Source organism: Rhineura floridana, chromosome 9 (genome assembly GCF_030035675.1).
Source record: "Rhineura floridana isolate rRhiFlo1 chromosome 9, rRhiFlo1.hap2, whole genome shotgun sequence".
Taxonomy (NCBI): Eukaryota; Metazoa; Chordata; class Lepidosauria; order Squamata; family Rhineuridae; genus Rhineura; species Rhineura floridana.
Window position 1 is genome coordinate 1,445,438 of NC_084488.1, and position 14,109 is coordinate 1,459,546.

Sequence of the window (14,109 nt, forward strand, 5' to 3'; positions counted from 1 at the left end):
GGAAGGAGGGGTAAATCAGGTCTTTGCATGCTTATTGAGTTCAATGGGATTTACTCCCATGCAATCATGGTCATGACAGGTAAAAGTGACCAGGGGGAGGGGGAGGGGAGAGGAGAGAGAAGGAGAAAGGGAGGGGAGAGGGGAGGGGAAGGAAGGGGAGAGGCAAAGGAAGGGGAGGGAAGGGGCAAAAGGGAGGTGATGGGAGGAAGGAGGAGGGGAGGGTGGATTTGATCAATTGCATACTTATTGAGTTCAGTGGTATTTACTCTCATGCAATCATTTGTACGATAGGTAAAATTGACCATGGGGAGGAGGGGGAAGGGGAAGGAGGGGATTGGAAAGAGAGTGGGGGTTTGATCATTTGCATACTTTTTGAATTCAGTGTGATTTACTTCTGTGAAATCATGTTTAGAATAGGTAAAACTCACCTGGGGCAGGAAGGGGAGGAGGAGGAAGGGATTGGGTGAGTGGGCGGGCACTGGGTAGAGGGGAAGCCTCTTTCCTTTCCAAAAGGAAAACATTGTGAACAGTATCATTGCTTTTCAGCATTTTCCCCACCTTCTTATTTTACAGCAGGCACATGTAGCCTCCCACCCAAATTTAAACCAAAGCTGTCACTGGCCTCATCCACACCAGACCTATATTTCACTTTAGACAGTCATGGCTTCTCTCAAAGAATTCTGGGAAGTGTAGTTAGTGAAGGGTGCTGAGAGTTGCTAGGAGACACCCTGTTCCCCTCACAGAGCTTCAATCAGCAGCTGACTGTTAAACCGCTCTGGCCACGAGCTCTCTCAGGGGAATAGGAATCTCCTGTTAGCACCTTTCATAAACTACATTTTGCAGGATTATTTAGGGGAAGCCATGTCTGTCTCAAGTGAAATAAAGATCTGGCATGGGTGTGGCCCCGATTAGCCAAGCCCAGCAGCTGTGAGTCTGGCTTTTAGAACACTGACAATTGGTTCTTACTGAGCATGCCCGACATTATAATTGAATTCAATGTAAAATTTCTTAAATTAATTAAAAATCAGCCAGGCATTTTTTAACTTTTAAACTGCAGAAGATGAAGGTCAGAATATGGGGCAAGGTCAGTATTAGGATGACAGGTACTCAGTGAACACAGCTGATTTTTAATGAATTTTAACAAATTATGAGAACTTTGACAGAAAAAGTCCAAAAGGGGTCTGGGTTTCCCCCCCTCTCTTTTTACACTTTGAACTGTCGATTCTCTCTGACTGTTTTGTGTATCACCATGTAAATTTAGAGGGTTGTTAAGCAGCTTTTCTGAGTTCAGGACTATAAGTTTTGTAAGGTTTTGTTTTGAAATGAGCTTATGGGAAGCATCAGAATGGCATAGGGGGTATTTTCAATTTAACATTGCGGAATGCAAAAAATCCAAGCTGGCTGTATAATCTTTGGCAAGGGTGCACTGGACTGGACCAGCTTTGGATTTAAACTGTAGAATATATGACATCAGGCGTGGCACAGATAAATATACAACTGGGCTAAAAAGGGTTTTATACCTAGAAAACCCTGGACATATCACCCTGATGGGTCTTTCCAAGCACCAGCAATCAAGGGATTATTGATGCTTGTAGAGAGCTGTGTGTGGCACTTGGAAGCATCAAGGTTTCAAAGCAATGCACACAGATTTCTGCAAGTGCCAATGATCTGGAAGTGCTGATGATCAGCTGATCCCCTGACAATCAGCAGAAAGCAGTGTATGGAGCTTTGAAGCCCCGACAATTAATTGATTGTCAGGGCTTCAAAATGACGCAGATTGCATGGGGCACAGACAGGTCACCTGACATCATTAGATGACTAACAAATGGGCAGATGCACCCACCTGTCAAACTTGGCCCATGGTGGGGGGAGAGATAAGGATCCAGCCTGCCAGGTGATCCACTTCTCTACCACTGCAGTAGATGGTAGATGGTACCACTGTAGTGCTGTCATTGCTCCTTTATACTAAGATCAGCAATACCTTGTTGGGGATTACTTTTTTATTTATGCTTGCTGTTCCAAACTGCTAAATATTGTTGCAAACTATAAACGTTCTGAATGGCCAATTATATAAAACACTTTTTTTTTACAGTCTTCTATTTCTGAATGAAAAGTTTGGGACCTCTTGCTTCCGGATCATATTTAAAGGCTTTTGCTTGATTGATAAATACAGTTTGAGGTATGTGAAGTGAGTTTCAGATGAAATCAAAGCACTGGCTCTACCTATTAGCAAAACAATGTGCAGATGTCACCACCCAACAAGACCGGATAAGGCTTCCAGCACAGAAACTTTTTCCAATATATATGCCGGCCAGCCAGGGATATGATCCTGGCAAGGCAGAAGATCCTCCTACAATTCTGGGTCTTAAGAAATTTCGCTTCTTATGTCTTCTCCCACATGAATTCTTGACCACGGCAAAGTCATCAAAGATTTCTGGGGGTTGGGTTGGTAGCAGCGGCATCCTTCTTCTGCTCGCTGAGTGGAGAACAGATATATTTAATCTCTTATCCATTTTTTCCTACTGAATCTTCACTGTTTATTAAAATAGCTACAGAATATGATTGCAAGGAGAAGAGCTCCAATTGAGGCATCTTCGGTGTTTAGGCTCAATTCTCATGTTATGGGAGTGGCCTGCTTGCTGCTCCATCTGATGCCACTCCAGTAACATCAGAGCGTGAACCCACAGGGGAGGGGTTAAATCACACTCTGGTTCAAAGAATCATGCTTATGCCATCCCTAGTCCAGCCTCTGTTGCTAGCATTGTTCTTCCTACATAGAATCATAGAATCATAGAGTTGGAAGGGGCCTTGTAGGCCATCGAGTCCAACCCCCTGCTCACAGCAGGAAATTCACAGCTAGAGCATCTCCCGCAGATAGCTGTCCAGCCTCTGCTTGAAGACATCCAGTGAAGGGGATCCCACCACCTCCCTAGGTAGTCGGTTCCATTGCTGAACTTCCCTTACTGTCAAGAAGTTCCTTCTAATGTCCAATCTGAATCTACGCTCCTGCAACTTAAAACCATTAGACCTAGTCCTACCCTCTGGGGCAGCAGTGAACAAATCTGTACCCTCCTCTATGTGACAGCCCTTCAGGTACTTAAAGAGTCGCCCCTCAGCCTTCTCTTCACCAGACTGAACATGCCAAGTTCCTTCGACCTTTCCTCATAAGACTTGTTCTCCATACCGGCTATCATCCTTGTCGCCCTCTTCTGAACCCGCTCTAACTTGTCTATATCTATCTTAAAATGAGGCGCCCAGAACTGAACGCAGTATTCCAGATGAGGCCTGACCAATGCAGAATATAGTGGGACTATTACTTCCCTCGACCTGGAAACTATAGCTCTGTTTATGCAGCCCAAAACCGCCTTTGCCTTTTTTGCCACAGCATCACACTGCTGGGTCATGTTCAACTTGCGATCCACTACAATTCCAAGGTCCTTCTCACATGCACTACTGCTAAGCCGGGTATTTCCCATCCTGTACCCGTGCATTTTGTTTTTGTGGCCTAAATGCAGAATCCTGCATTTGTCTTTATTGAATGTTATTTTATTAATTTCAGCCCAATTTTCTAGTTTATCCAGGTCCCTTTGGATTTTATTCCTGTCTTCCATTGTGTTAGCTATCCCTCCCAGTTTCGTATCATCCGCAAACTTCATAAGGCTTCCCTCCACCCCATCATCTAAGTCATAGATAAAAATGTTGAAGAGTATCGGCCCCAGGACAGAACCCTGTGGCACTCCACTCGAGACCTCCTTCCAGTCCGAAGCAGAGCCACCGACGACCACTCTTTGAGTACGGTTTTCCAACCAGTTGTGAATCCCCCTGACAGTATTTCCATCTAGTCCGCATTTGACCAGTTTGCTAATCAAAGGGTCGTGGTGGACTTTGTCAAATGCTTTGCTGAAGTCTAGATAGATGACATCTACAGCATTTCCACCATCTACTAGGCTAGTGACCCAATCAAAAAAAGAGATGAGATTAGTTTGACAGGATTTTTTCTTGACAAACCCATGCTGGCTCCTGCTAATCACATGATGCCACACCTCTCCTGTAGCTTCTACATTCCTTTGTTACTAGAGCCATAATGGATGGAGCCATTTTATTCCTATCGGTTAATATCTCCCAAACTCATGCACTTGTATGAGACTGCATCCTGCTTGGATTCAGCCAGATGTACATGTCCATTAGGGCCACATCACACTCCCGCAAGGACATAAAACCCAAATTTCTCAGTCTTTCAGAATCTTTCCCCAGGAGGAGAACTTGAGTTGGTTGAATGTCTTGAGGCACAGAGAACATTGGGTCTTTAAGGACTCATCTTTACAGCACAGCACCAGAACATAGTCTAAAAGGCAAGGGAGGTATATGTTTTGGGGTGAAAGACAGGCAGGACTATGGAGCTGTTGTACCAGCAATTATCTGCTCATAACACTCTGACTTTAAACTTAAGAAATGGTATGTATTAGCTGTGCTGGGGTCTGTGTGTTCTTCCCTTACACTTGCTAACTTCACTGCATCCCTTGCATATGTTAACTTCAACAAATCCCACAGATACAAAATGTTACTTACCACATGATGTAATGTTGCAGTATTCCCATGATACTGAGTTGTCTTTAACAGTGTAGCACCATGGCCTCTCATCTTCATCTGGATTTCTAATGCATTGGGAGGGGAAAATATTTGCCCCTTAATGTTTGACCAACACTGCTTTTTTTTTTTACTACTCTAGTCTTTTTTTCTTTTATATTCACACATAGGTTTTGATTTCCTTCACATGCCTTCAGTTCTAAACTCCAAAGAATGGTGCTGTATAGGAAATGGCTGCAGCTCAGGGGCAGACCATTGCTTGACATGCAAAAAGTCCCAGGTTCAGTCCCTGGCATCTCCAGGCAGGGCTGGGAGCATCCCCTGTCTGAACCGCCAGAGAGCCATTGACAGGCAGCGCTGACAATAATGAAAGATGGTCTGATTTGGTATAAGGCAGCTGACACACAGCCTCTTCATTTTGTCGAAGAATCTGTTTGTTCTCTTTACTTTTAGCTTAGACTGCTTAAACCCTTGGAATTTGTGTGTTGAAGCTTCTGAGAATGTAAGATCTCAGTGAAGATTTCACTCAGATAGCTTTTTTTTAATTAAATTAACTTACATCTATGTTTCCACTATAAAATTGCACTCAAGGTGACTAACAACATTCAAAAAAGACAATTAAATAATCTTAACAAGTAAAGGAATTAGAACCATTTAAAATAATAAAAGATGACGGCTGATAAATTAAAACCATTGGAGCCAGCATAAAGGCTAATAAAAAGCCGTCCTACACAGAACCATCTTCACTAGGTGGCAGAAGCTGGGGTGGGTGGGAATGAACTTCCTATGGCAGAGAATTTCACAACTGGGGTGTGATCACAGAGAAGGCCCTCTCATGCATCCCAACAAACCTAACAACAACCCATGTTGGGATACAGAGAAGTTCTCCATTACATCTTAGGATGCAGGCACAACAGTGTGGGAGGAGATAGTCCTTTACATACCTTGAACCCAACCCACTTACAGCTTTATACACAATAATCAAAGTTTGAATGTATTTATTTTATTTAAGAAATTTATATACTGCTCAATCAAAAAATGCCCAAGTGATGAATTATATAAAATAATATAAAAATCAGACATATATAAAACTATTCAGTCAATCAAATAACATATGGCTGGCCACACTTCAGGGAAAAGTTTGGCAACATGTATCTAATACCTATCTTCCCAAGCTTTTTAGACAGCCTTTCAATCTTGTTTTATGTTGCCTTTATTATTTATTTAAAGTATATACTGCTTAAGTACCAGAGTATTGTTCGGTATTATAAAAATACCAGAGAAATAGGAACTAATTTGGTTGGTCCTATTTCTTAGCAGAGATATAAAAATACAAGCAGCAGAATGCGAATGTAACCAGCCCACCTTTCTCTATATAAACAACAACAGACACAATCTTTTAGGTAAAAGAAAAGAATGTTTACTTATGACCTCATATGTTAGGAACATAGGCTCTAGCTTAGAAGAAAGAAAATAGGAGTCTCAGTTCATTTTAGTGGATTAGTATTGATGCTCTCAGAGAGAGCATCTGTGCCATGCGGCCTCTCTCAATGGTGGATATTCAACGGAGAATATTCAAAAATCCCCCAGGACAAAGGAGGAGGAAGTCGGGTAAGTAACCCCACCCATTAGGAAGTTACATCATGGTAAAACAGGTACATGGGATATCCCCCAAATATCCCTTAAAGGGAACATGCAACATTTGCCTATTCCAACACTCCTCCTCAAATTTGAATGCATTAATCTAACAAGCCAATTTTGACATGAAGTCTCTGGAAACATTCTCTTGGTAATGGCTTTGTAAAGATGTCAGCTGTCATCTCTGCAGTTGGACAGTAGTTCATCTTGATGAATCCTTTCTCTGTCAACTCACGTACAATATGGTATTTTATACCTATATGTTTAGTCCGTGGAGTGAGTGTCTCAGTGTGAGAAAGTCTAATACAACTTTGGTCGTCTTCCATCACCTGGATAGGTCTCTGCACCCTTATTCCAAGGTCCTTTAGTAGTCTGTTGAGCCAAATGGCTTCTTTGCAGGCTTCTGCAGCAGCTATATACTTGGATTCTGTGGAAGAAAATGCTATTATGTCTTGCTTGTGACTAGCCCAGGAGATAGGTCCATCTCCATACATAAACAGAAAGCCACTAGTTGACTTGGAGTCTGAGCTATCTCCAGCCCAGTCAGCAACAGTGTAACACACAAGCTTTGGATCACTATTAGCTGGCAATCTCAGCTTCAAGTCCATAGTCCCTTTCAAGTATCTAGCCACCCTTTTGACAGCAATCCAGTCCTTTTGTGTGGGTGTGCTAGTTTTCCTACATAGGATCCCTACTGCACTTGCTATGTCAGATCTGGTGTTTGTGGTCAAGTACAAAAGCTTCCCTATTGCTGTTCTGTACTTCTTATTATTTGGTAAAGGTTCACCTACATCATTGTCTTTAAGAAAGTCTGTTGCCATAGGCGTTGCTACAGGATAGGCATCCTTGAGTTCTAGAGTCTCTAAAAGATCAACAATCTTTTCTTTTTGGTTGAGTAGGTAGGAGCCATCTGCTTCCTTTTCAATCTGGATGCCTAGGTAGTATGTTGCAGTGCCTAGCTCTTTGATTTCAACTTCTTTGTTCAAATGGTGTACAACTTCTCTGCAGTCTTGATCTCTTTGAGTCGCCACGATCAAGTCATCGATATAAATCAGAATATATGTCAAATGTCCATCCTTGCTTCTGGTGTACAGGCATTGGTCTACCTCACCTTGCTTGAAGCCTAGCTCCTTGAGCATTTGATCCAGTTTCTCGTTCCAGGCTCTTGCAGCTTGCTTGAGTCCATACAGGCCCTTTTTAAGCTCGCATACAAGATGTGCTTGCTTCTGGTTCACGAAACCTGAAGGTTGTTGCATGTACAACTCCTCTGTTATTTCTCCATGCAGAAAGGCAGTCTTGACATCGAGGTGTCTGACGTGCATCTGTTTGGAGGCTGCCACACTTAGTAGCATTCTTATTGTGCTGTGTCGGACAGGAGCAAAAGTAGCATCATAGTCCTCTCCATATTTCTGCAGGAAACCTCTGGCAACTAGTCTTGCCTTGTGTTGTTCAATTTCTCCTCCTGCATCTTGCTTCACCTTGAACACCCATCTGCATCCTATGGCTTTCTTGCCTGGTGGAAGTTCTGTCAGGATCCAAGTCTTATTCTTGTGCAGTGCATCCATCTCCTCCTGAGCGGCTTTTCTCCACTGAGCGCCCTCGGATGCTGGCATCTGCTTGATCTCCTCCCAAGTCGATGGTTCTCTGGGTAGCACCGACTTTGCGAGGTAGGACAGGCGTAGAGGTGGTACACCTTTGCTGGTTCACAATGAGGATCTGAGAGCTTGTTCTAGTAGCATCTTCCAGTCCAGTCATCTCATCATTCTCATCTGCGTCTGTACCTCTCTCAGCCTCATCATCACTTTCTGCAATCTCTGCCTCTTCCCCTTGTTCAAGGCTTGGGCCAGGTTGTGCAGATATCTGTGATGTCACTGGTATTTCGTATGTGGGTACTGGCATATCTATGAGAGATTGGACGTGGTGTCCTTGCTCTTCTGAGAAATCTAGCACAGTCCCTCTTTTGTCAGCTCTGCTTCGTTCATCGAAGTAGACAATGTGTCTTGTGCTGACTTCACCTGTCTTTAGGTTCATAACTCTGTAGCCTTTGCTACCAGGAGCATATCCTATCAAAATACTCTGTTCTGTTCTAGCATCTAGCTTCTGCCTCTTCTGTTTTGCTATGTAGGCAAGAGCAATGCTTCCAAACACTCTGATATGTGCCAGGTTTGGAATCCTGCCATGCCACAACTGGAATGGTGTGTGTGTGGTGCCCTTGGTTGGCAATCTGTTCTGGATATACGTTGCAGCCACGATCGCGTCACCCCACAGCCTTTTGGGTAGATCAGCAAGCATGCATTTTGTCATTTCCAGAAGAGATCTAAGTCTCCTTTCAGAAATCCCATTCTGCTCTGGAGTATGACTGACAGTCCTCCTGTGCAAAATGCCTTGTTCCTCCAGGAAACTTTGTGTTTGGTGCAATATAAACTCACCACCGTTGTCACTTTGTAGAGCTTTCGGCTTCCTTTCAAATTTTGTGCTCACCATGGAGATGTATTTCTTCAGCATCTCATGCGTTTGACTCTTGTCCTTCAATAAGTAAGTCACACAGTACCTTGAAAAATCATCCACAAAAATTAGAACGTATCTATTCTGCCCAAGTGAGGGTACATTAAATGGTCCACAGAGGTCACTGTGTATGAGATCTAGCACCTTGGTGCTTCTCTTTTCAGTCCTTGGTGGAAATGAGGGCCTAACATCCTTTTCCTCAATGCAATTTACGCACCTGTTTGCTTTATCATGGTTCTGTTGGTTTACCTTGATACCTGTGGCAAGGTTCTGCTTTTGTAGCTGTAGGATCGCCTTTGGATCGCGATGTCCCAGTCATCTGTGCCAAAGTTCTAGGCTGGTCTCTTCCTTGTCCACCATGGCTGTGTTTGCTTGTTCAGCTGTAAGACTCAGTTCATAAACACCATCATTTTCATAAGCTAGTGCAAGCAATTCATCATCTTTGGTCACTGTACACTTTCCATCCTGGAAATGTATTGCAAATCCTTTCTTGTCTAAAGCTGAGATGCTCCGCATATTGCAATTTAAGTCTGGGACATATAAAACATGATCTGCCACATTTACTATGGTTTGATCAGGTACCTTGCACCTTAGAGCAATGGATCCAGATCCATTAATGTTCATATATTGACCATTGGCAGTCTGGATTCTTCCTTCAGTATCACTGTTTATTTCATCAAATAAATCTTCATTATAACAACTGTGGTTTGTACATCCACTGTCTAAAATCCAATTGTTTTATTTTTGCTTATAATTATTAGCAACAAGACTCTTATGAGTTAAAAGGAAATTTCTTCCTCTCTGAGCTTCCTGCTTTTCCTTTGAGAAAGCATGCTGCCTTTGTTCTCTTGGTTTAAAACTTGGAGAGCTACCATTGGCTGTTGACCTTTTGGGTGAGTCACAGTCCCTAGCCAGGTGACCGCACCTCCCACATGAAAAACAGCATTGTGATTGGCTCTTGGGAGGGGCTTTTCCCTTCCCTTTATCTCTGCTAGCCATGTAATTTGATCCATTATCATTTGAGTCTCTTTGAATCACACATTCCTCTCTTAATTTTGCAAGGGCTTGTTCAAACTGAATCTCAGGATTGTGGTTTAAAAGAGAAATAAAAGGATCAAATCTCTTAGGAAGCCCAATTTCTGTTGATGATTAAAATCAAGTCCAGCCAATTTCAATTTGTTGAAAATAAGCAACAAGGAAGTGATATGTTTTTCACAATTTTTCTTTGTCTGCAATTTTAAATTCACTATCTCTCGAATCAACATTGTCTGGCATCTAAAACTTTGAAGTCCAAAAGCTATCTGGAGTTTGTCTAGCATCTCCGAGGCAGATTTACACTCATTCACATAAACAAGCTGATCATCCTTCAGAGAATCAAATATTATAGCTTTTGCAAGAGAAACTTTGTCTTCCCAAACGCTTGCTTCTTGATCAATCCCTTCTGGTTTAGGATTTTCAATACAGCACAGAATTTTCTCTGCTGCTAGGATAATTCTGATTCTACTTTTCCACTGGTCAAAGTTAACAGTGGATAGTTCAGGCATTCTTCTTGAAAAACCTCTGCTTTGCTGATACATGCTTCCTGGTCTGAGAAGAGTTTTTGTTATGCTAAAACAACTCAAGGAAGTAACAGCAGCAAAAATAGTCTATTTTAAAAACTAATGCCTGATATAGAGCAAAGGGGGAAACAAAACACGCAAAAAATACTTAAAATAAAACCCGAAAAATCTGGTTTAATTCTCAACTATTTCTGGGCCCATAACCTGTTCGGTATTATAAAAATACCAGAGAGAAATAGGAACTAATTTGGTTGGTCCTATTTCTTAGCAGAGATATAAAAATACAAGCAGCGGAATGAGAATATAAACCAGGCCCACCTTTCTCTATATAAACAACAACAGACACAATCTTTTAGGTAAAAGAAAAGAATGTTTACTTATGACCTCATATGTTAGGAACATAGGCTCTAGCTTAGAAGAAAGAAAATAGGAGTCAGTTCATTTTAGTGGATTAGTATTGATGCTCTCAGAGAGAGCATCTGTGCCATGCGGCCTCTCTCAAAGGTAGGAAAATCAGCAATGGAGAATATTCAAAGGACAAAGGAGGAGAAAGTCCATTAGGAAGTTATATCATGGTAAAACAGGTACATGGGATATTCCCCAAATATCCCTTAAAGGGAACATGCAACATTTGCCTATTCCAACAAGTATTTATACATTATAATATCTATTAAAATTAAGATTAAAAAACAGAAAACTTCCTTAAAATGCCTGCTGAAAAAAAATTCTTTGTCAGTAGCCTACTGTTGAACAGAGAGAGGGCCTCTAATCTAATCCAATTCTAGTGGCCTTGAAGGCACATGAGGCCACCCCCTTGCTGAAGCTCAGCAGGTCTGGGTCTGGTTAATGCCTCTGGATGGGAGGCTATCTGAGAGCCACATGTATGCCATGAGTTCCTTGATGAAAGAAAGGTGGGACAGAAATATTTAAGAAAATAAATAAAAATAAATCTCAGCTAGGACAACGTTCCACAGAATCGAGCTCACAATACTGAATGCAGGGCTTCTGGGGGCTTTGAGCTGTATATCTGAGCCATAGGGACCACTAACAGAGACTGCTCCTAAGACCTCAATGATCAGGTAGGGCTAGTAGGGATTTGGTAGTCCTTAAGGCATCCTGGACCCAAGTTGTAAAGGGCCTTGTAAATTAGTATCTTGCCCTTATCCCGGTCACATATGGGCAGTCATTTCAAGCTTTTAAGCACTGGAGTTATGTGCTGGCAGTAGTCTGGTCTGTCCCCATCAACAGCCTAGCCACAGCATTTTGCACTGGCTGAAGCTTCCAGACCAGGCCCAATGGTAGGCCCAATCTCCTGGACAAGGGAACCACCCATCCACAGTACTCTGTCTTCCCAGGGTTCAAGCTCAGTTTATTGGCCCTCATCCAGTCCGGCACTGCACCTAAACAATGACCCAGATCATGGTTAGCCATCCCCAACTCTGATGTTATGGAGAAACAGAACTTTGTGTCAGCAGTGTACTTTCCCCCCAAACACCTTCCAACAGCTTCATATAGATGTTGAATAGCATTGGCAACAAGATCATGCCCTGCAGCATGCCATACTGCAAGCACCATTGCACAATCTCCCAGTGCTACTCTTGGGCACTGTCCTGAAGGTAGGAATGGAACATGCCTCCAATACGCATCCCACAGAGCCAGTCCAGGTTCTGGAAGATACCATAGTCAATGGTTTCAAAAGCCAATGAGAGACTGAGAAGCAGGGGCAGAACCACCCTCCCCTTGTCCTGCTGTCGGTACAGTTCATCTATCAGTGTGACCAAGCCTGATTCAGTCCCCAAACTATGCCAGAGCCCAAATTGAAATACTGTAGATCCAGATATTCCATATCCTCCAGGAAATCCTACAACTGCTCTGCCATCATGCTCCCCACCAACTTGCCCAAGAAGGGAGTATTCATGACTGGGTATTAGTCATATAACAAAGGGTCCAGGGTGGGCTTCTTCAGGAGCGGATGCACCTCTGCCTGTTTAAGGGCAACTCATTACTGAATGTCTTTGAACAGAAAGCGAAGCAGAACTTTCAGCAATGTATATATATATATGAGCGAGGTGTGTATTTGCATTCAAAGTGGCTGGTGTGAGAACTGGGGTGTTAACAAGCACACACAAATGTCTCTATTTTCATCTGTATTTTCATCCATTTAGCAGCGAATCTTCTGGGTATTTTCTTACCGGCAGTATGAATGTGGTCCCAATCCCAGCAGCACAGGGTTTTCAACAATGTCAGCATGAAGCTCTTGGTAAAGCAAATCTGAATTCCATGGCAGACAATTATCTCCAGAAACTGTCTTCTTCACAGTGCCCCTGTAATGTGTCCCTTTGCCAGAATAGCACAGGTGACTAGGAACTGGATAAAAATACAGAAGACTTAAGCAAACATCTGCTAGCACCACATTATTCACTTGCCAAATGTTGCTTTCACAAACTATATACAGTATATTCTCACACACAGCTATTTTTGTAACAGTACTCATCAGTACAGAGTATCATCACCTTTTTTTCTCCCGATGGCAGCCATTTTGTTGTAGCAACATTTTTATCATGATATGAGTACCAGCATCTCATTTTTTTAACCAAAAAGCACTATAAAATTGTTGCATTTATATCTCACCATTCTTCCAATGAGTTCAACATGGCATACATGTTTCTCTCTGCATTTTATCCTTGCAATAAGCCTGTAAGGCAAGTTAGGCTGAGAGATGGTGACTAGCCCAAGATCACCCAGTGAGCTTCATGGCTGAGTGGCAGTTTGAATCCTGGTCTCTCAGTACTCTAGCCACTACACCACACTGGCTCTCTGTTGGTCCATATGGACTGCTGGTCTATAGTTACATCATTAGTGATAAGGCAACCTGCTGTCCCCTTCCCACATCTTGTGTTGGAGGGCCTCAGCAACAAGCCAAGCTGCTTCCTAAAAAATGGGAAATAGTTCCATTTATTAATCCAAATTCATTCTACCCCACCCCTACATCTTCACGAAACCCTAACCCCCCACACTCATTCACTCCTCCCCACCACACCCTGCCTGACCCAGCCATCTTCTCCTTTCTATTCAATCCAATTTCCTGGGGTGACGCTGCTGGTGGTGGCAATGGCAGCAGGCCATGGGCAGGGGATATTACAGTTAGATTCCAGTCGCCCTTGGTCAAAGTACTTTTCCCAGGGTAGGGCTACTCATGGCTGGGTGTGCTGCTACACGGTGTGCCAAGCGCTCAAGGGGGAAGTAAGGAGGCACCTCCCACCCTGTGGCTTCTTAGGCCTGGTAGAGTGCTGCCAGCAGCTGCACCAGCCTAACAAGAGAGACTGAAAAGAGGGGAGGAAGGAATATTGGGGGATGGAAAGAAGGTGGTTTGATGGCTGATTGGGCTGGAGAGAAGAGGAGAATTACAATCTGAGACAAAGAACGATTTGGGACTCATTGTGTTCACCTCATAGTTGAGGCAAATACTGCAAGCCCCTGTAAACTTATACTTCTAAGCCTGGAAGTATGAGCTTGGTGACATCACTAGTCTAAAAATGCCACTGAGATAGACTGGATCCTGTGAGTACCTAAGGCCAAGATGCTGATGTTATCAGCCGCAGATGAAGCCCATGTCCCACTATGGTTTTCCGGAGACATCTCTGAAGAACAACGAATAACAAACATGATGTAGTTATATTGCTTTGTTCATGATTTAGCAGACTCTGGGAATCAAGCAGTGTTATTTCTGTATGTTGACCTAAAAATGTCTCTTTGTTCTAGCAGATGTTCTTACTACTTTTCTCCCTTTTAAAAATGTAATTTTGCTGGATCTAGTGGT

General features: G+C 42.9%; 1 protein-coding gene across 3 annotated transcripts in view; it reads right to left on the bottom strand.

Moving 5' to 3' along the window:
• HGFAC (HGF activator) overlaps positions 1-14,109 on the bottom strand; it is a 58,694-nt gene that overhangs the window by 24,925 nt on the left and 19,660 nt on the right. For all 3 annotated transcript variants that reach the window (XM_061584594.1, XM_061584593.1, XM_061584595.1), the window contains 3 exons: positions 12,482-12,656; positions 4,570-4,655; positions 2,224-2,476 (listed from right to left, as the gene is read on the bottom strand). In XM_061584594.1, the coding sequence (XP_061440578.1) occupies positions 2,224-2,476; positions 4,570-4,655; positions 12,482-12,656 (514 nt within the window). The remainder of the gene's footprint in view (positions 1-2,223; positions 2,477-4,569; positions 4,656-12,481; positions 12,657-14,109) is intronic.